General features: G+C 33.5%; 2 protein-coding genes across 3 annotated transcripts; one reads left to right on the forward strand and one right to left on the reverse strand.

The window, feature by feature from the left end:
- Positions 1–5,400: 5,400 nt before the first annotated feature.
- On the reverse strand, positions 5,401–9,969 carry LOC144576355 (mediator of RNA polymerase II transcription subunit 15a-like). The gene is made up of 7 exons (XM_078326722.1): positions 9,709–9,969; positions 9,207–9,318; positions 8,602–8,704; positions 7,231–8,115; positions 6,914–6,981; positions 6,518–6,592; positions 5,401–6,200 (listed from the first exon to the last, which is right to left on the reverse strand). Exons 1-7 carry the CDS (start codon positions 9,825–9,827, stop codon positions 5,511–5,513), a joined length of 2,052 nt encoding a protein of 683 aa, XP_078182848.1. The 5' UTR covers positions 9,828–9,969; the 3' UTR covers positions 5,401–5,510.
- Positions 9,970–16,541: 6,572 nt separating this feature from the next.
- On the forward strand, positions 16,542–19,365 carry LOC144543572 (mediator of RNA polymerase II transcription subunit 15a-like). 2 transcript variants are annotated; one of them, XM_078291877.1, is made up of 4 exons: positions 16,542–16,798; positions 17,455–17,566; positions 18,730–18,808; positions 18,961–19,365. In XM_078291877.1, exons 1-4 carry the CDS (start codon positions 16,683–16,685, stop codon positions 18,963–18,965), a joined length of 312 nt encoding a protein of 103 aa, XP_078148003.1. In that variant the 5' UTR covers positions 16,542–16,682; the 3' UTR covers positions 18,966–19,365. The 2 variants fall into 2 exon arrangements, with proteins under 2 accessions (XP_078148003.1, XP_078148002.1); XM_078291876.1 differs by lacking the exon at positions 18,730–18,808 and having other exon boundaries at positions 16,544–16,798; positions 18,961–19,051; positions 19,149–19,365.
- Positions 19,366–22,886: the final 3,521 nt, after the last annotated feature.

Genomic DNA, 22,886 nt, shown 5'->3' on the forward strand with positions numbered 1-22,886 from the left:
GTTTTAGATTCACAAAATTTCTCATAGATCGTGAGAAATGTGGATGACATTGAAAAAAAATCACTCTAAAAACGTGTATGATTATTCTCCCTATGTAGTTTGAGTAGTCCTCCCATACAGTCATATCAAGTTAGACATGCAAGTATTAATATCTTAGTTTGCAATTATTAATTTATTATCTTCCAAATATTTATACCTATAAATTTAATTAAATTTGGAAGAACACAGTGTTTTGAATAAATTTAATTAAACTAGTTAGTTAAGTTAGTTTATGGAAGTTAAAATCTGTTTAAGAGATGGGGGTGATGGGGACATGCGGAGATGCGGGATCTACGATTGGGGATAAATACTTACAAGTATAGGTATAAATACTTGCACGATAAGGTATAAATACTTGTGTGACGATGAGCCTGAAAGTATGTCATCATGAATCTCATTTGAAAGATAAAATTGCGTAGAATACGTTCGTGGTTTTAGATTCGCAGAATTCCTCATATATCGTGAGAAATATTGATGACATTGAAAAAGGAAAAAAAAAACTCACATCTAAAATCTGTTTAAAAGATGGAGGGATGATGGGGGATGGAAGTGGGAGGATTCATATAATTATTCTTTTCTTTTTGTTGAAATGAGTATATTTATATGCCGCACTACATTATTAGAAACATATTTTCTTAATTAAAAGAGAAAACCAGGAATTAAGGAAAAAGTAGAGTGGTCATTTAATTTGGAGTTGAAAATTAATTACATAAGATTTTATTTGGTTAAACATAAAATGGAGAAATAGAAAAGAATTTCAAATTTAGATAGAAAAATAAGATATATAAGATTGTTCGACAGTTTTTTTAAGAGTAAATGATTAAATATATTTAATCAGCGTTAAGGAGTACTTATTAAGTAAAGTAGTAAGATTAATTATGAAAACTTAGTACAAGTAAAATATATATTATTGTATATACGTATATTCTCCTCCCTCATATTTTAATAAGAAATTTAGGTCATGTTTGGTTGTGGAGTAAAGTTAAACCGGATTAAATTTCTTACTCCAAGTTAAACCGGAGTAAGTTAATCATGTTTGGTGGAGTAAGCTAAACCACCTCTCTATGTGGTGTAAGTTACTCCGGTTTAGCTCAAATCTTACTCCATCTTAAACCACCTATGTTACTCCTCGTTTGGCTCCTTAAGCGTGGAGTAAGGGATTTACTCCACCTCTTACTCCACAACCTTAGATTATATCCATCATACCTACTTCAATTACATATCTCTCTATTAAAACTTCAAAACTAATTATATTTTCATCTAAATATAACTATATCATAAATATACCTACTTTTAATTAAATCAATTAAAAACACAATTATTAGTAATAATAAATTAAAAGAACAGTTATGCTCAGACATTTAAATATGTGTTACGATAACAACTCCGGAAGTGGGATGTTCATGATGCTATCGAACCAAGTCTAGTTCAACGGACATCTACATTATCCGGTTTTGCGTCAAGATTCGTGCAATCTTCACCTAACTGAACCCAACAACAAAGGAGTCTACATCTTCTGCATTAACTCAGCTTTTATTTAATGCATCTCAACCGTCTGATCAGAATCCGGATCAATCCAGTCTAAGATGAAATGCACATAACATTTTTAACATCCGTGCCAACACGGATCAGACGGTCTGGATTTATTTTGCATTAACTCAAAAGTTGAGTTAATGCAGAGTATACAAATTTACAACAAAGGGTATGTTCTCCTCTCTTATGTGAGTGTGTATCCTCAGAGATATCTCAACTTTGGTGTGACCAACGTGTACGGTGCCTATTCGGAGATAGCATAGGGAGGGCAATGTTATTTGTACTTTGAGATTCGTGCAATGCGTATTTGAGATATCTCAGAGGATGGGAATTCAGGAGGAGTTGGGCTTGAGAGTGATAATTTCCAAAATTAATATGCGATTAAAGTCCTTAAGGAGGCTAACATCTTGAGGAATGGGGGGAGAGGATTAAAATTTAGTGCTAAGAAGAGATGTTTAATCTTGTCTAAGGAGTTGTTTGTCCGGATTAATAGTAAGGAAGTCTGAGAAGATTTAAGTTTATAGATGATGTTCTGCAACTATATGAATCTTAAATGTTAAGCTACATTAATGAGCATCCGTTCTAGGGGTGTCAATGGGTACGATACGGGTAGGGTGGAATCATTTTCATACTCATACCCACTAAGAATTGATCTTACCCATACCCTACCCATACCAGTTAAGAATTTGCCTTACTCTACCCTACCCATACTCGTTAAAATTAGCAGGTAACAAAATGGTAGTGGGCGAATAACGAATAATACAAATATAATAGTTTTATTATTTTTACAAATAAACCATCAAAACTTATCATGTCATACATATGCAATAATAATTACTAATATAAAATTAAAATATAAATATGCAATTAATTCTAAATAATAGTTTTTTATTAAGTAAAAAAAATCAAAATCACAAATATCTCTTCTAACAAATTTAATTCCTTAACTAAATAATAAAACATTCAAATAAAAAAGTAAAATGTTAAGCATAATATTCTTCTTATGATATAATTCATTTTATATAATTACATGTTACTCAACGGATACGAAATAACATTTACCCGTACTCATACCCGTTTATCTAACGAAAAAAAAAATCCTTACTCATACTCATACCCAATAAGTTAACGAAAAAAAATCATACTCATACCCGTCTTATCGAATACAATACGGGTAGGATAAACAAGTGTCATTGACACCCCTAATCCGTTCAGCAATAAAGTTAAAAAAGTAATTTTCTTAAGAAAGCTTTAAACTTGACCAAATATAAGTCATATGAAATTATGGCTATAAAGCTTGGACAAGCTTAAGAGTTAAGAAAAATGGACAAAAGGAGCACTTGTTCGGTAAGCTTAAGACTTCTTAGAGCACTAAAGAACTCTAAGAAAGCTTAAGCTGAGCTTGCCGAACAACTACATTATTGGGTTTTAGGTTTGGGTTTAATACATCGTAGAGCATATTCTTTTTTCGGCAACTACATTATTGGGTTTTAGTTTTGGATTTAATACATCGTAGATAGGGGTGAAAACGGAGCGGATACGTAGCGGATAATGCTAATACCATATCTGCATCCGTCGGATAATGAGTGGATACGAATACGGATACGGATATTAAACGTATATCAAAATTCAAAACCAAATCCACCTTAAACGGATACGGATACGGAACGGATAATCTACGGATACGAATTCGAATACGGATATAACACGAATAATTATCGGATAATTGAATCATATAAATTTTAAGATATAAATATTAATTAATACATTTAAAATATCAAAATAAATGAATAATGCCTATTACTGATTCAAAGTTTCAATCAATTTGGTTTTATTTTTTTAATGCATCATCCTCCGATGGAAAGTTTGTCGCATTGAGTTGTCAAATAAACCTCAACACGTAAGGTTCCATTCATTTAAAAGAAGCTTTTATTTATTATATTATAAACTTAATATAAAGTTATAAACAAAAGCAACGAAGCTGCTGCGGCAAGATGGGCTCCGGCCCAATTATTCAAATATCAAATAAAAAGGTGTCCGAATGGAGAGTGATTAAGTCCCACAATCGAAGGAGAGAAGCGGATGCATCACTATATAAGTGCTTAGTGCTATAAAGCAAACAAAATAGGGGGAATTTCACGTATACCCCTCAAAAACTTCAAAATTACGTATTTCCCCCTCTAAAGTTTGAAATTACATATTTCCCCCTCTAAACTTCAAAAACTCACAAATTTACCCATTTTATTGTATTTTATATTAAAACTCATTCCAAAATCTTAAAATACTCATTTTATCCTTTATTAAAAGCATATAAAGCCCATCAAACTCAAATTTAAATCTGAAGGGTTCCTCTACCGTTTGATCCGTGTGCATCGCATTAAGATCTGTGCATAGTGCTTCAATTTCGTGTTGATCTAGCATGCACGGATCTTAAAGCAATATTGATTGGTGTGCATGCATTAAGATATGTGCACGTCACATCAATATACGTGCGTGTTCGCATCAAGATTCGTGCTGATGGGCTTTATATGCTGTTTGGACGGTAGAAAAATTGTTCATGTTCAATTTTGAGTTTGATGGGCTTTATATGCTTTTAATAAAAGGGTAAAATTGGTATTTTATAAATTTAGAATGAGTTTTAATATAAAAGACAATAAAATGAGTAAATTTGTGAGTATTTGAAATTTAGAGGGGGGAATATGTAATTTCAAACTTTAGAGGGGGGAATATGTAATTTTGAAGTTTTTGAGGGGTATACGTGAAATTCCCCCAAGAAAATAATGAGAAAAGTTGGCGTGGCGCTGAGAGGAGAAATGGGTCGCGGATATGTTATCGCTCCGTTTATGAACTGCTGTTACTATCCGAATCCGTATCCGGATCAGCTTTGCCTAGTCAATTTATATCCGATTCGGATCCGGATGATTATCCACTCCGTTTTCACCCCTGATCGTAGAGCATATTCATTTTTTTGCAATTGTAAAAATTATTTTTATTTTTCATATCAATAATTTAGTATTTTCTCATATCAATTAGAATGTTTTGATTCCCAAATTTTCAATTTCGTTGATGTGATAAAGGAACTAAAACTTTTTAATAAATAATTTTACAGTTGCTAGAATTGCATTTCGAAAATTAATACTTATAAAATTGAATGCAACATTTTCAAACAAATTGTTAATTATGAAGATTGTTAAATTTAATTGCTCCAAATCTTTGTAATTAAAATTGTAAAGGTCATATCAGATTTCGCATCTTCAAATTAAAATTGTAAATCATATCAGGATTTGCAAATGTACGGTGATGCTCTTCAATGACAAATATTAAAAGGAGAATAAGTTTTATATAGTTGAGCTAATCACCATCTTCTATATTATAATTTAGATCAAAAGCAAAACTGAACAACAGAAAGAAACAGTCCCTATCATACTTATAAGATCTTGGAGCTCGATATAAGAGCAAAGTTTAGGCTTAATTGTGGAAATTGAATGGCAGTTACCTGTTAAGGTGCTTGGTAACTTAGGTTGACACGGATGCCTAATCCAAGAATTCTGTTGAAACTTCGGTCAATAGGAACTTACATTTGCAAGTTGTGACTTGACTATGAATCTTATTCTAGCCATAAAACAATAATTGAAAACCACGTTTCCGAGGAACACCACAACTAATCAAAAACTCAAAACACAAGGAAAATTAGCCAACAATTTTAATATCATCTAGTTATGTTTATATAAACTAAAGCAACAATTTTACTAATTTGGGACACATGGGTGATATATATCTGAACCCACCAGCACTAGTGTATTTCTGACTGGTATTTACAGATTCAGCTGTGAATCTTTCTTTCTTTTTTCCCGAATTCAAATTCAGGTACAAGGCAAAGAGAGTACAAAAGCTGTTCCTCCATTATATAAGTGAAATCTTCTTCAACATCTTACACCTCAGTTAGAATTCCTTCTCTTGTGCACACAATCTTTGCATATTTTGCACTTCCTTGTTTTCATAGTGTTCTGCAGGGAGGACCCCGCGCCGCTGGCCCGAAGCTGATCCGACTGTAATGTATTCTGGATGCCCTGCTGCATAGCATTTGGCACGCCAATGTTATTTGACTGAGGCATGGCACTGGTGTTCAATTGCTGCTGAATCACACGATGCTGCATCATTTGCTGCTGTGGCTGAATTTGTTGCTCCTGGTGTTGCTGTTGCGGCTTGAGAACCTGTGCAGAACTCATATTTGTTTGCATCCCAGCCACGGTGACAGTGTGTGACATGTTGCTTGAGCCTATAGCAGCACGAGAGCCAACCATCTGGGGAGGGTTCATCTGTTGTGGTTGCTGCTGCTGTGGCAGTTGCTGAGACTGCAAGCTAGGTTGTGATTGTTGGAGACCGGGGAAATGAGGTTGGTCAGAAGGAGCCCCAGCCTGGGGTTGTTGCTGAGGTGCCTTCTTGTGATTCTGGAGAATACTAAGGATCTGCTTTTCGTAAAGAGATAACTTGTCTTTCAAGCCAATCTGCATTTTGTCCTTGCCGAGCTGCAGCACTGTCATCATGCGCTCCAGAACCATCTTAAAGTGCTTCATTCTCTCAATCTGTTCCCCTCCTTTAGCATTTGGCGGTACTATACTGTCCATCTGTACCACAGAGAAAAAGAGAGAGAGAAATTGATTACTAGTCGTGCAAGTCTTTATGCAATCCAACAGGTAAAAACTTGATACCAAACCAGTTAATCTTCACACCATTATTGGTTCAGTTTACTATCAGCCGTGAATTGGCTTTGTTGAGGAATCAGACAATATCAGACCAAAAGATTTCTGAAAACACAAAAAGAGTACAAAACAAGTTCTTCCTAATTCAGTCCCAAAATTGCCAGGTTAACAGTATGAGTTGGTATATAGGAGGCCCAGAGACAATTTAGAACAAGAAATGAAAAGAGTTTGAAAATGCATACTTGACTAATCTTAATTGAAAGCTTCTGATGGATCTCTCTCAGCTCGGCCAAGTAAGTGTCCTTCAGATATTTTAACTATATGGAAGGAACAGAAGAAAAAGATACCAAATTTCATCAGAACAAAAACAAATCTTCAAAATGCAAAATAAGGCAAATGAGTAGCAGAAACATCCAAACAAGTCTAGCATTGACATAGGATTTCATATACAACATATTACTGATCAGTTCGATACCAGCATAATTGACTACTTCTGAGAGAAACCTACAAGTTTAATATCCTGAACAACAAATTTGCTTTAGATCTTTGAAACAGGATTCATAAAGAAAAGGTGCTCATAAGTGACACTTTAAGAATATAGCCAATTCAATCTAGCAGATGGAAGTAAAAGAAAGTACCCTTTGGTATATCTCGTCCTGCCAATCTCCCGGATGCCCAGTCTGAGCTGTGGAATCCATTGATGCATCTGAACATTAAAAGAAAGCACAATTTGTTAGCAATTCTAGAAGAGAATGCCAAATTGATATACTAACCACGATCAATTGGTCTGAGAAATCCTATTTGTTAAAACCTAGAGACACTATCCACAAAAGGGTTATAATAAACGCTAAAGGCTTTACATAATTTTTATATCCTTGTGTACTAGAAAATTCAAATACTAACCATGATCACTACTAAAAATGAACTAAATATAATAAAGGGGTGCACAACTTACGGCTGGAAGCAACATCCTGGAGTACTCTCTGTTGTTGTTGTGGTTGTTGCTGTTGCTGCTGCCTCTGTGGATCAATTGCATTGCTGTTCTGCGTTTGGAGAAGGGCTGGGGATCCCTGCATCTGCTGCTGTGGCATCTGCATCCCCCTCTGCTGCATCATGCTCGGCTGTTGCTGTTGTGATTGGAGCTGGGACAGCAGATGCTGTCGTTGCTGCGATTGTTGTCGTTGTTGTTGTTGCAGCAGGTCTGCCTGTCTTTGCATTTGCATATGCCTCTGCTGCATGTTATTCATGTTGCCTGCACCCCTGCTTCCCAGCAATTGATTTTGTTGTTGGCCAAGCATCATCTGCTGGTACAGCACATGCTTCTGCTGCATCTGATTTGATTGCAACTGGTTCTGCTGCATCTGGCTCTGTTGCAACTGGTTTTGCTGCATTTGCAACCGCTGCTGCTGTAAGTCGGTCACATTATTTGTCCATTGCATGGGCATGGTGGGATTCTGCATGGTGGGTTGCGGCTGTTGCCGCATGAGTGGCTGCTGTTGAAATGACCCACCTTGGCCCATTGGTTTTTGCTGAACTGAGTTCAGCAGACTCTGCTGCAACCCAGCTGTTGGCGCTGCTGACATCATCCCAGAACCTCCTGCAGCAGCTGCTTTTGTGGCGTGACCTGTTGCGGCTGTTGCCGTCTCTTGCTTGAATACATTTTCGTAGGGAGGGAACCAGTTGGGCCCACTAGGTCCACCAGGGACAGCTGTAGGCATATTATGCAAACCCTGTAAGAGTGGTTGTTGTTGCCTCGAAGCAGGAGGTTGGTTCATTACTTGCGGCATGCCAAGAGATTGGCCAGGGTTCAAGCTTGGCTGTTGTGACGTCATCCCCTCACCTGTTTCATAATTTACATGGCAAGAAGCTTGATCATAAAGAATAAATTAACAATACAGAATTTTCAGCTAAAAGAAAGCTCTTAAAAAATTGTTCAAATCACATCTGATCTGACTGTGACCTGATTCTTATTATCTTGTATGTGTTTACCATTATATGCATTTGTCAGTGGAGAAACAATTTCAGCACTTTCACAATAATAGATTAATCAAGACTCTCCAAGGGAACCTTTAAATGTGCTTTGGGATTGTATTTGAATGTCATTTGCTTTCTTTACTTCTTATACCATCTACTTCAGCATCTTTTTATCTACTTCTATGCTTTGGTGGACATGAATGCATTTTCAACATTAAATTTGCAGTTAAAAAGATCAAATGATTTCTACAAAGCATTACAATTGAATAAAAATCCCTAAAAGACATTTCTCTGCTTACTCATAAAACTAAATAGAAAGTGCCTTGATTTGATAAAGAGATTATGTTAATACCTGGGTCCATCGGATTTTGGTTGGGAAGGGAAGGATTTAATCCGGGCTGCGTCTTATTTCCCATGGAAAGCATTTTTAGAGAAATTTTTCTAAGATAATCAGGCTAAGAGAAAACCACAAAAATAGACATAAAGATATAAGACATCAGTTCCAATTAAAACTAATGATGATACACAAACGACTAGTGACTACATCAATTCCAACACAATAAGTTTTCAATTTAAAAGTTATTAGGTTATTTTAAACTTTTAAATTATTTTCTGCGCGTATTTTTCATAATTTCTTATTATTCAATTCGTAAAAAACAGGATCTACTGCCCACTTATCTGGAGTTAGGTGTCACAGCCAAATGTTAGATGTCAATTTCTTAAAATCAGGCTAAAGGTCTTTAATAGATGCAACTTCGGTATAGCAACTTAATGAAGGTCTTCAATTGTAATTAGGGTCAAAAAATTCACAAGATTAACAAACAACAGTAGTACAATATCAACAGATGCTACTTTTATATACTAATACTCTGACATGCTGCCTCCTTATGCAATGTTTACAGTAATTATATTATATTTAACAACAAAATAATTAAAAAATAGTAACAGAAGAAGTACCTGACTAGTGGAAGCATTATAGATCTTTTCCTCAAACCGAACTGCAATTTTTTGAAGCTCGTTTATTCCCTCTGGTACTGGCACAGGAAGATGCCTCTTTAATGTGTCCATTCTAAAATCACAAAACCATTTAATCAACTAGGTAACGAACTGATATTGATGTTACAAAAACTAAATGCACAGATATAGAAATCTCAATTTTTCATTTTACCGGTAATGTTTCTAATTTTATCAATTGGTAAATTGATAATACCCAGTCAAATGCTCATATAAGATTCTGGCAAATATATGCAGTGATTCTATAAAAAAAAAAAAAAAAGACAGTTGAAGTAACAAGAAATACACAAATGGTTCAAACAGTTTTACAAAACCAAAATAAATATATGGAGAAACTACTTTCAAGAATCAAGATACAATATGAAAAATCAAGAACTTCCCAGCCAAAATCCACCTAAAATTGAATTCAAAATCCTAGATAAAGGATCGATGAAAATAATCTCACAAACTGTTCACGATTCTTTGTCGAGTGTCCAGCGGCAGTAACGATCGCCAATCAAGGTTAGCGTTCGACTCGGATCCAACACCAGCGCCGCTTTGCCCAACGTTCGAATTAGAGCCCATAGTGGGGAAGTCTGCGTCGCTAATCCACAATCGGAAGAGAGGTTTTGAAGCTTTTAGCCGAAAAAAGATCCTACAATCGGAAGAGACACACCGACTCGGGGAGTTACGACGATTTTACAAGGAAGTGATGCGATGACTTGAGAAATGCTCCGTCTTATTATAATGTTCAACGAACATTAAACCTGCCTTTTATAGTTTTATAATTGGGTAAATTGCTTCTATACCCATTAAAATATCTTTTATTTTTAATATTTTCATTAAAACATATTTTATCTTTTTAATTTAAAAAGAATAGTCTTATCTAGCTAATTAAAAATTAAAGTGACCTTTGTATCTTTCTCAAGGAATGGGATCCACTCTCCCTTTACTTTTTTAGAATCTATCTACGATATATCTCGTTAGTTGAAATGAGTACTACATAATTACAGTCAGTGCTTTGAAATGTCACGTATATGCTTATGCAGTGGTCTTCTGCATAAAGAATCTCATGTAGTCAAGTTTATACAGTTTTAAATATACAGACACATATATTATCTATGTGGACTTGAAAAAAGTCTTAAAAATTATTTTGCAGTTGTAACATATCGTAAAATAGTGATTTGAAATTTATAACTGAAGGTAATAGATAAAATACTTGATTATGTTATTAAATAAAATATATATTTACTAAATACGAATTCTCTGAATATGCAATTGATTTATAAAAAGTGAATGTCACATGTTGAAATTTTTGAAAGACTAAGGAACAAATATTTGAAGGTTAGAAGTGATATGAGACATATAAATACATGTAAAGGAGTAATGTACAATTTTGTTTAAGTTGTTGGACTAATTTGTAATGTTTGAAAAAAATAATAATAATAAGCATGATGTGGCACTAAGGCCACGCGGCCTATACTCAGTGAAACACCCTCACCTTAATATATCCCTTAATTAATGGTCTCTCTCTCTTTCTTTTAAACTTTGTATTTTCATTTATATTTTTCTTTACTCTGTCCATGAGACAACAGAGGCGAATATATATCTTCAAATAAACTTTGAAATTGGATTGCTGTACCAATCTTTGTTTCTTCTTGGAAGTGAAACGTTGGCACTAGCTAGGTATGTTTTAATATTGTGTTTTAATTGAATGCTTGAGGTCCATTATTATCCATGAGTTCTTCAATTAGATCTAAATTTAATAATTATTATGGTAATTGAATTGTTGAATTTTCGTTTAGATCTCAAATTTTAATCTGTACCTTTCGGTACCAATCTCAAACTAGGGTATCATTATTCTTTTAACTTGTATCTTTATCCCTTTTTAATGAATTGCTAAGTGGATTAGTGATGTGGATATATTATGAAAATCAGTGTCTATTGGTAGTAGTTTATTATGGTTACGGATATAAAAGCCGGTTGAAAATGTGAGAATGAAAATTGATTTGAACTATAGGTCTTTGACATTGATTAGTAAATAAGAAAAAAAAAATTAAATTGAGCTTGACTATTGGATTTGAATTATTTGGACTAAACTTAAGTTTGAGATTTTATACTTAAATGATTGATTGACATTGGATTGTTGGACATGAAATTAGTTGATTGGACTTGACCTTAATCCGTACTTAAAATAAAAAGGATTAATAAAATGATTATAAATATTAATCAGAAAATATATTATTCTGATGTAGGCATAATTATGACAAAGATTGATGAGACAGAATGATCAGGAAGAACATATTGCTATAGATTTCACATATTGCCCTACGATATCAGGTGCGAGGTTATTGGATTAGTCTGAGATTCATAACTAGGAATTAAATTGTAACTCGCTGTGCATTTTGAATATTTGATTGACTGCATTGATTGAACTATTGCATCATATGCATAGCCCAATACAACTGAAACTGAATTACAGGTAAGTCCGTTGACTGTCATGTTGATATTGTTTATCGATTGCTTGATTTTTATTGTAAATGATTGATTAAGACCACAGTGACTGAATTGAATGAATATGAAATACTGTAATCCTTGAACCTCCATATAGTGGAGAAAAAGGATTATTATACGTAAAGTCTAGCTAGCTACTAGACTTTACTTCAGAACCCTTATGCGCATATGGTGAATGGCCCCAACTGAATCCAGTACCGGTTGGATATGGGATATTGAATAAATGTGAATTGTGACTGTAAGACTAATGAACTGTGGTAATTGTTTTATCATTGATTTTCTTTCCGATAATGACAGTATTGTGATATTGATTCCGTATTGTTTCCGTTAATCAGATGTCGGGATAGTTAGAATGGTATAAGCCCTGACACGACAGATACATGTTATAGTATCTATCAGTGTGACCAGACTAGAAATTGTAAAGTTAAGAAGCCAAAAGTTACTAGACTTAGTGGTTATAAAGATTAGGTCCCAAATGTTACCATACTTGAAGTATTAAGAGATTTTGACCCAAACCATTTATTCTGATAAGATTCTTAGAGTTCTGATTTATTTATATATTTTTTGTTGTTCAATTGGATACTGTTATTGAGCATTTGCATTCGTCATTATAGAACTGAACTGATAATTTCTCGTGCGGTGATTTCATTCTGAATATGGATTTCCTTCGAATCCAATAATCTGAGTGGCAATCAGCACTGAGAAATAATTTATTATTTCTCACTCGTTTCCCCTTGTGGGTTACAGGTTTATTATGCTAAGTCAGAGAAACGCTTCTGGGTCATAATTGACAGCAGGGCCACCTAAAGGTATGGAATTTGGGTTTATTGTATCTGACAGGGTGCAGAGAATATATCTCTAGCATCATCCACTATAAAAATGTCAGATGATTATTGTAAATAAATTGGGATGTGGCAAAAAAATAATGGATGCTATTGGCAATGCATAAAAAGATCCATGCCTTGTGTTACGTATATTGTTTGGTAAATAGACACGGTAAGTTCGTCGCACCTCCGGATCGGGGGTGTGACAGCGGTGGAGGAGATTAGAGATAGAGATAGATTAGTTTTATTTTATCTATATTTTTTTAACAAAGCATAGTAAAACCGCATATATACTTCGACATACAAATCCGCATATGTAGCCACATACTACATATGTGATATGCAGTGGTCTTCTGCATACATGAACAAAACCGCATTTTAAAACACTGATTTACAATACATTTCTCATTGTTGAATTGAGTATATATCTTTGTGCTGCATTATATTATTACAAACATACATTTCTTACTTAAAAGAGAAAAACTGGAGTTAAGGAAAAGGGTAAAGTGATTATTTTAATTTTTAATTTGGAGTTTAGGATTAATTAAATTAGATTTTATTTGGTTAAATGGAAAATAGAGAAATATGAAAGAATTTCAAAGTTAGAAACACGGAAACTATTTCTTCTCTACTTTTCTGGAGAAAATATAATTAGAGACAAATAAAAATATTTTTATAATAACTTTATTTTATTTTGAATAAAGATAAAACAATTGTTATTGATTAGAATTTATAGATCTGTAAGTATTTATATATTTTTAAAATAACAAATAAAGTTTGAAAACATAAAATATGGTTCTGTGAAATTTTAAATCAAATGACAAAATATTTTTGTGGACCCCACTTTACTTCTCCCTCTCGCTTCTTTCCATTTAGGGCATGTTCATCCGTTTACTGTGCGCGTGGAAAAAAAAATTCTATCAGACTTCGTGAAAATCATTCCACGCGCACAATATTTCGGCTATTCAATCCTTCATTTTTGAAAATTGCCGTATCGCCGTATCCGTATCGTATCAGTATTATTATTGCTTTGAGATTTGTGCAGCACGTATTTGAACGGTTGATTTTCAAAAAGGTCACGCAAATAATGAAATAATGAAACACTTGATCTTCTTCATTTTATAATATTTTATAATAAAATAATATGTTTTTGTTGCAACGCATGGGTACGATGCTAGTAATAATATCACGCACTGTAATTAAAATTAAACTGGACGGGACGGCTAGACCGGAATAAACCAGATCCATACTCTAATCCAGTTCGGTTCATATAAAAAGACCAAGTATGTAAACCCGGCCGATTTATTTGGAAAATTGATGAACCATCCAAAACCCAGTTTACCTTTTTATTTAGTGAATTTAGACTAATTAATGGTCACGGCAACTACCCATTTATTCTTTTGAGGAAAAAGGTTGTGCGAAAAGGTTGTAGCAGACAGTGATTGAATAGTTCGGTGCAGTCTTTTGTGTTTGTAGTGTATCATTTAAGCAATTGTGTGTTTGAACATAATCAGACTTGATAACTCATTGAACCCGTCCAGGTAAGCAATTATGTCTTTTATTATTAATCTAAAGGTTTGGAGGCTGAGGGTGCAATTATTCAACAGATTTGGATATTTTATCAGTGCACAGAAATGGCAATTTAAGTCGAAATGGGATCAAAGAGAAGTGCTGGATTTCTTGGTTCATATGTACAACTTGGGCCATTTGGAAATAACGAAACGAAAGAGTCTTTAGAGGAGTTTTTCCTCCGAGATTCTGGTGAACAAGATTGTAAATGAGTGTAATTTTTGGCTGCAGTTCTGTTAAGAAGTTGTTAATTTATTTTCGTTTTAATTATACAGATGAGATGTGAATTAAGTGAGAGCATGCTCTCTAATTTGTATGATGGACATTGTAAGCGTACTGTTTGAGCATGTAGTTAAATACAAGTACCACCTGACAGCTTCTGTCATGACATTTCAAAAAAAAAAAAAAAAGAAGAAGAAGAACATGATCAGACAATCGTCATGATCCAGCTTTTTAAGCAATTATATATTTTGAATATAGCTCATTGGAGATTTGTTTCATCACAAAGAATGAAGAATTTATGTGGTGTTATTTATTCAATTTTAAAAATAAAGTGTAAAATTATAAAACATCTTTAATGTAAAAGAAAGTGTTCTTACGATGTTTTATTTTGAATGAATTATAAGGATAATTTGTACGCTCCAAAAATATATAATTCTTGTACTTTTAATAATCTATAAATTTATTTTTATAGTACTTATTTAATATGTATACGAAATTTTCACTATGTAAAAATATGCTTAATTTTATAATTCTACTCACATCTCACATATATAAGTATTTACAAAATTAGCGGTCGGATTGGTTGATCTACCGGTTCTCTGTTATTTCCCAACAAACTCTCTCTCCTCTCTTCTCTTCTCTGTTATTTTTATTTTTATTTTTGGTGGCTGCCAACTTGTCAAGTGGACTCTCTCCATTGTTTCCATGCGAATTCCGTTTTGGAGTCTTTCTACTTTCTTAGATTACAAAATTAAAGAGAGATTGTATATATAAGTAGTTCAAACTTATTTAATTAACTCATGTGGAACTAACCATTTGACTTAACCGGACATAATTTCTCTTTCTTTTTCTTTTTCTTTTTTACAAATTACAACTACTTTTGTACAACATATTAGTCTAAATATTTTGTGTACAACTTTTTGTTTTCTTATTTTAAATAGAAATACATTTTTTAAAATAAATCAAGATTTTTTACAACTAATTCCGCGGTATAACCGAATACTCATTTCAACAATTCTCATAATAAATCCTATGCGTACCCGTATCTATGAGTTCTCACTTTTTCAAAAGTGGATTTTCATCTCCGCCAAATCTCGTCCCGTGTTATCATGCGACCAACAAACATGCCCTAAATGTTTCATAAACAATCTAGTCTAACTCCTCTAATAATATTATTAAAAATAATAATCATAATAACAACATTATTGATAATAATTGTAATTACAATATGATGAAAATTAGAAGAAAAAAACATCAAAGATAGAGAGTTATAAATGATGATGATGCTGATTGTAACCATAATCATCATCATATTCATTTAATTATAATTACCATCATAAACAATAATAGCAGTAATGTAATTATTATTATAATGATCAATCTACGTAATTTTAAATTTTTTAGTTTTTTAAATTTAGAAGGGTAAATATGATATGAGGAGGGATTCAATTACACTATTTTTTGGTGACACTAAATGACACTCTCCATTTTCAAAGTTTTCATATTCTAAACAGTTCAACATGATGGATATATTAAAATGTGCTTGCAGATCAAATTTTATATTTTGTTTGAATTTTTTTATTATTTATTAAGTATTTTACAAAATCGTCATTTTCATATCATTGAATTTTTGTACTCATTTTAACAAATAGTAAAAAAATTCAGAAAAATGTAAAATTTCATCTGCAAGTAAATTTTAACATATCTATCATGTTGAACGGTTTGGATGAACTGTTTGAAATTTGAAAATATAGGGTGTAATTTTGTGCCACCAAAAAAGAATGTAATTGGATCCTCATATGATATTATGACTTTTAGAGAGAAAATACGCAATTTTGAATTTTTTTCAGGGATACACATGAAATTCCTCCTTGTTTAATTGAGTATTGGCAGAAAGACTTCTTGCTCCTTGCAAATATTACGCTGCAAAGTGGTGATGGAGCTGTACTACACTAAAAAGAAAAAAGAAGAAACTAAAAAAAAAAAATGAAGGGTAACTTTACCACCTTTCTTACAAAGTTACAATCGCTCACGCAAGTTGATTGGTCTCTCAGGTACCTGACTCAACACAATTAAAAAGGACGGTCCGGATTTAATTTCATCCGGCTCTTGCTGTATTATTTTTGCTTTGAGATTCGTTCCAAGTTAAAAGAACAATTTTGGACCATCCGATTCAATTGTACTCAGTCCGGTAACCTGAGAGAGCGGCTGCCCATTCTCTCTAAACCCTCACTATCACTCCATCTGAAAATTGGCCCGAAAATTCTCATAGAAACATCTCCGACCGTTTATCGACCCGAAATTGACAGCGATGGAAGGGGGTTTTGCTTCGGGTTCGGGTTCTGGAGCGGGAGCTGATCCTAACGCTCACCCTGATTGGAGATCGGAACTTTCCGAAGAAGGTCGCCAGAGAATTGTGAACAAGATGTGAGATTTATCCATCATGTCGTTTTGATGAGATTAGATTAGATTAGATTATACAGTTTGCGTTCTCTATTTATTTAAATTTTATCTGTGATTGCGGGTGATTTTTATCCCGTGCGTGTATAGTTTTCTATTATTGTGAACTTTTAACCTTGATAAAGATGATACTTAGAGAAAACCAGTTTACAAAAGGCTTAAAATTTGTAAAGGCAATGTCTCTTGGCCAACTGTATTCAATCGGATTAATTGATCACGTTATATTTTGATGTTTCACAATTGCTGCCCATGTTTTAAATTTTTTTTCTAGTAGGAAAGTATGTTTGAATCGGAGTTGTAGAAAACCTTGATTGAGTTTAGCTTAGTTCTATCTTTAAAGGTCTAATCGAGCTGAGTTCGGGTTAAAAATCAATCTAGCTTGAATTTGATTTGATCGATTCAATCTTCATACGAACCCAATCGAATCGATCTTGCGTGATCTAGGATATGCAAACTTTCTTCCAACCTAGTTTCAGTAAGCATCTTCGTAGATTGTTAAGTTTCTGCTTGAGAGTTTAATTTGGATGCTTCATAAATTTTCAACTGACAGAATTGAAACGCTATTTTATATTTTTATACCAAAGTTATACTCAATTGATTATTTTTTTAAATTATTATTTTAGAATGGAAACGTTAAAGAGGCATCTCCCCGTGCCAGTCCCAGAGGGATTAATTGAGCTTCAAAAAATTGCAAGTCGGTTTGAGGAAAAGATCTATAACAGTGCATTTAGTCAGGTAATTTCTTTTCCTGCTTCTAAGTTCTGTGATCATTTTGTCTTAAGTGTTATGTATTTTGTTTGTTTCATAGTTAAGTGAGGTGGAATTTCACGGTGTTAATATGGGAAGGTAGTATATGTTGAAATTTTACTCCTGATTTTTGTCTGTAGTTAAATCCTTTCGAAGCTTTTCACAAACCCTTGTCAAAATTGTTAGAAGAGCCTCAATAAGCTGCTACGCTTAAGTTGCAAATAATTAAAACAATCGATGTTTTCAGAACTTGTAGTATATTATTTTGACATGGTCTGGGCGGGTAATGGTGCTAAAGGTAGGTGTTTAAGGCTCAACACGAGATCGACCAATAGCTTTCAAGCCCATAAGCAGAAGTGCCATAGATAGATCTTTTTGAGGCAGAGTGACATTAGAAGGTCAGGTATAAAGTGCTACACTTGGTATGTCTCAAAGGTCAGTGCCAAGGGCGGGCTCAAGGTGTAAGCAATACGCAAAGGTACCGTGCGGGCCTCTCTTCTTTCTCTCTCAGGTAAAGAAATGTTCTTTGAAGCTGCTTCAAGGTAGACTACTTAAGCAGAGGTTGTTGTTGGCTTGAGTGAAGGCCTTCCTTCCAGTGGACATGACGAAGCTGGAACTTACTATGAAAGCATAATGGTTTTCAAGGCGCCGGACGTAGGGCATCAGCAGTGGAAGCCAAATAAGCCACCGAGCAAAGGTTCGTGAGAATTCAAGGCTTCCTTAAAGAAGTGACCAAAAGAAAGGATAGAGAGGCAGTGAAAAGCATAGTCGACGAAATGACCGAATTTGGCTATCGTCACAGTTGTGCTAGTAATTTTCCCAGTAGCATGGAATAGCTTCCATCTCGTAGCTAAGTCTTGCTCAGTTGTTAAGCAAGAGGCTGTTCATCGCTGGTGGGAATATCTTCTGTTGCTAAGAAGCAATGATATTATTCCTGTGTTTCGTAAAAAATCTTAGACTATATATTCATTTTCCTTAACCGTCATTTGTGCGGTATGTAAACATGCATAAGTCCAGTGTCCCGTAAGGCGACCATCAAACCCAGAACTATGAGTTTCCCGATGTCACCCCCCTTTGTTCCCTAAACCTAAATTCTGAGAAAATTGTGTGCCTTTTGATCAATTGAGGTTTTTAATCATTGGCTATTGCAGAAGTTTTATTTCTTTCTTGAATTTTTGGAAAAGAAGCAGAATACTAGTAAAAGAATGCAGTGCAGGAAGAGTTTTTCAAGTTGAGTATAATTCACACATTGACATGCAAAAGTTGAAACTTATTGTAATGAGACAAATATTGGCATATGCATATTTTGTTAGCTACCTTATGAGTAAAAGTGTAAAACTGATAAGATCTTTTTCTTTCTTATACTTTTTGTTATTTCGCAGTCTGATTATCTCAGAAAAATTTCTTTGAAGATGCTCTCTATGGAATCAAAAGCGCAGCCAGAATTGAATCCTCCTCTTCCCCACCAAGAAGGCAAGTAATCATTTCACTGTTGTAGTTTCTTATCAATATTTTTTCTTAATGCAAGTAATGCATGTTTTTGACAACAAAAATGGTATATACAATGCAGTAGAGAAAACAAGGAAGTGCAAAATATGCGAAGATTGTGTGCACAAGAGGAGGAGTTCTAACTGAAGTGTAAGATATGGATTTAAAAATTGTTGGCTAATTTTCCTTTGTTTCCTTGCAAACAAAACGTGTTTTGAGTTTTTGGCAAATTGTTGTGTTCCTAGGAAACATGGTTTTAAATTATTCTTTTTATGGCTCAAAATAGGATTCATAGGTGAGTTGCAACTTGCAATTGTAAGTTCACAACGAGCCAAGTTTTCACCTGAATTCTTTAATTACGCATCCGTGTCAACCTAATTTACCAAGCACCTTAAGAGATCAACTCTCATTCAATTTCACATTTAAGCCTAAACTTCGCTCTTATATCAAGCTCCAAGATCTTATAAGCACGAGCGAGCCGTTGATTCCATTTTTGAGCCGCTGATTCCATTTCAGATTCTTTTTTTCTTTCTTTTTGCGAGAAAGGATACTGATTTGGTTATCTTGGAAAGTTTACAAATGTATGACTTTCCGAAAAGCAAACAAATAAGCATGTCTATTACTTCTAATACTGTTACACATTCATTCATTTAGCCAAAAGGAGATGCACATCCACTCAAATTTAGTAATATAATTCACATTGGGCCCCAGCTAGTACCATCTAGACATGGCATTATTTATTTAGTTATTTATTTATTTATATAGTTGATGGAAGAAGAAAAAAAGGCCAGTCCTACTATAATTGTTCTAAAACATGCATCCTACGTATAATGTGTTTGTTGATTTTTTTTAATGAATTATGCATGGTTTAAATATCACTAAAATTGTCAAATAACATCCAATATATGCCCTTTAGGTGCTCATAAATTTATTTGTTCAAATATTGTGTGTGTTTATCAGGGTTCTAAATAGCTAGCTATAGCTTTTCCGGACCATAAACGCTAAGCTATGAGATAAAATTGCGCTAACTCAGCTACGACCGCTATAGCTATAATAGCTGACCGCTATTACCGCTATATGAGACCCGCTATAGCTACCGCTATGGTACATGGTTTTTTTTTTTTTGCAATTTATATGGACTTCTGTACTTCTATTCTTATTTTTAATGCTATATGGTATTTACGATAAATATACTAAACCAAACTATATGCTTCTATTTTTATTTGTGATTTATTTTATCATTTTATATCGAGAAATATTCAAATACTAATTCTTCATTTTGATTACTCTTTTTATAGTATTCATTTGTAAAATTATTATCGTTCGTTTCAATTGAAAGCTGATTTTGATTATTATTATAATTATAAAATGTTTAAATATGTATATTGACTCCATTTACCTTATAAAATTAATTGCTATTTGTCTATTATAATATGTAATACCATGAAGTATAAACTATTAAATTATGTTATTTTTAGATTTTTTTTCCTTCTTATTTGCGTAATTGATAAAAAGTATAAATTTAGATTAGTTATCATTTAGTTGTTACATCAATTCTCTAATATTGATTATGTTGATAATTAGTAGAAATATATAATATAAAGTTTGAAAAGGGAAAATCGCTATGTGTGATAGCTTCCGCTATAGCTACGCTATTCGCAATAGCTTTTTTTTTTTGTCTCCCTGCTATGCCGCTATAATCGCTATTTAGAACCTTGGTGTTTATTGATGTTTTTAATAAATTATGGTCTCATTTATTATTCAAAATATCATCAAAGTTATAAAATAACATCCAATGTAAGCCCTCTACATGCTCATAAATTAATAATGTATTTTATCCAAAAATCAAAGAGATAAATAATCTTATGATCTAATTCTTCGAAAATACATTTATAATCGTTGCATTCGTTTAGTTACTTTAGTATAAAATTTTATAAAGGTAGCACAACATTTTTTTTCTTTTTTTGAAAATTTGGCAGAGACTGCCAAAGTCATGTATTAAAATATAAAACGTTCCTGTACAAACTACAACAATTATAAATCTACAGCCATTCAGCCAACAACAATCAAAATAAAAATAGAACTAATTAGAAAACAACAGAACAAACCAAAAAGGCAGCAGTAAACAAAAACAAGGTACGTGAACAGTAGCATGCATCAACGGACCATCCATGTGCTTCAGTTTAGCAGTGAAATTTTAGCCACAGTTCCATCTCATCAACGGATTTTTTATTAAGTAATTATTTCCAAAAATTGCTAAATAAGCAATAGCCATAAAACATTTGGAGATGCTCTAAAACAGCGTGACACTCTTTAATTTCTCGCTGGAGAAACATCGATCTCTAATGCAAGTAAAATTCCTTTCTTCTTCTCCTTCCTTGTTCCGTTGAAGCAAGAATATTTCTCGGTGGGGACTCAAAAGGATGCCTTCAGGCTTCAGCCGTGGTCATCAGCTCATCTATTGCCAACCTGAAATCTGAATAACCCCATGTTCAAGTTTTGCAACAATTCCTCAGTGCCACCCAAAAAAGATTTTTTTTAATATTGAAATTGAAGTGTCTTTTAAATATAAATATCGCTTTGCTTTTGGATATGATAATAGTGCTACTTATGTTAGTATGCACAAATAGTACGACAAGTCTGGTGATTTAGAGTAGTACAAATGTTGTTTGAATTTATATAATTCGGAATAATGTTAATTCAAAAGGAGTTACTTTTTATTGCATTTAAATGATAAGAATTGACCAATAGCAGTGCTATTTTAATAACACTAATTTTTTTTAATAAAAAATAAATACTATTATTTTCAGAAACATATTAAAAAAGAATAAGATTGACCAGTATAATTTTTTTTTTTTAAATTGGAACCTATAGGTTTATGAATGAAAATAAATATCCACTGCTTAATAAAAGGAACATGAAAGAAATATTGACAAATTAGAACCCCAGAAATGGTTGCTTTCACATCAAATGATTAGTTTTTTTTTTTTGATTAATAATGATTAGTAGATGTCATCAACATCTCTAGTTACCATTTTATCCCTTTTCACATACAAGTATTTTCTCCATTACTATAAAAGATTCCTTGCACTTTACGGTTTGAGATTAACTCCCAGCAGTTTTGGGATTCGGATTAGCGTAGGGGGCAATATTATTGGGCTTTGAGATTCGTGCCAAGTTAAAAAGAACGGTCCTGATCCAGTAATTGTAAAAAATTCTCTATTACAGACTTACAGTACCGAGGAGGATTTTAATTCCTTTTCCACTGGGCAACGCCTAGTTGATTGCCTACTTTAAAAAGAGAAAAGGTAACGTCCTCCGAGCTACAGTCCCCCGAAAATCCCCGCGTATAAAATTTTTCCCTTTTTAGCTTAGTTCCGATGCGCTTTCAACCGCCGGTAACGAAAGAAGTACTTTTTCGGCCACGCGCTTTCAACTATCATAACCGACAACGACGCGCTTTCAACTGCCATAATTTCAAATACAATATGTATGTTCACAGAATAATATTTGTATGTTCACATGATAATATATGTATGTTCACAGGATAATATGTGTATGTTCACAGGATAATATGTGTATGTTCACAGAAGGTGGTCCCCAGTTTAACTGCCGATTGTACTTCAATTGTACTTTGTTCGTTGACCATGCATTTTCAACAGCATTCACGCGTTTTCATCTGCAGAACATCCATTGAACTTGTTTATAGGATTGTTTTCATAGTATTACCGGATTTAATGAACTTGTTTATAAAATTAGTATAAAAAGTCCGAAAATTTTCGGAGGACTGAAGGCCGGGGACTGTTAGCTGCTTCCCTTT

The sequence above is a fragment of the Carex rostrata genome, chromosome 25 (genome assembly GCF_964058835.1).
Source record: "Carex rostrata chromosome 25, lpCarRost1.2, whole genome shotgun sequence".
NCBI classification, from domain to species: Eukaryota; Viridiplantae; Streptophyta; class Magnoliopsida; order Poales; family Cyperaceae; genus Carex; species Carex rostrata.

What these genes read in the sequence shown, in the direction of transcription:
- LOC144576355 (XM_078326722.1), bottom strand. Translation starts at nt 9,827, where the DNA reads ATGGGCTCTAATTCGAACGTTGGGCAAAGCGGCGCTGGTGTTGGATCC. An exon ending in ATAATGCTTCCACTAGTCAG is followed by an intron (nt 8,705 to 9,206) that starts GTACTTCTTCTG and finishes GTTTTCTCTTAG; the next exon opens with CCTGATTATCTTAGAAAAAT. An exon ending in CCAGGATGTTGCTTCCAGCC is followed by an intron (nt 6,982 to 7,230) that starts GTAAGTTGTGCA and finishes TTTAATGTTCAG; the next exon opens with ATGCATCAATGGATTCCACA.
- LOC144543572 (XM_078291876.1), top strand. Translation starts at nt 16,683, where the DNA reads ATGGAAGGGGGTTTTGCTTCGGGTTCGGGTTCTGGAGCGGGAGCTGAT. An exon ending in CAGAGAATTGTGAACAAGAT is followed by an intron (nt 16,799 to 17,454) that starts GTGAGATTTATC and finishes TTATTATTTTAG; the next exon opens with AATGGAAACGTTAAAGAGGC. An exon ending in ATAACAGTGCATTTAGTCAG is followed by an intron (nt 17,567 to 18,960) that starts GTAATTTCTTTT and finishes GTTATTTCGCAG; the next exon opens with TCTGATTATCTCAGAAAAAT.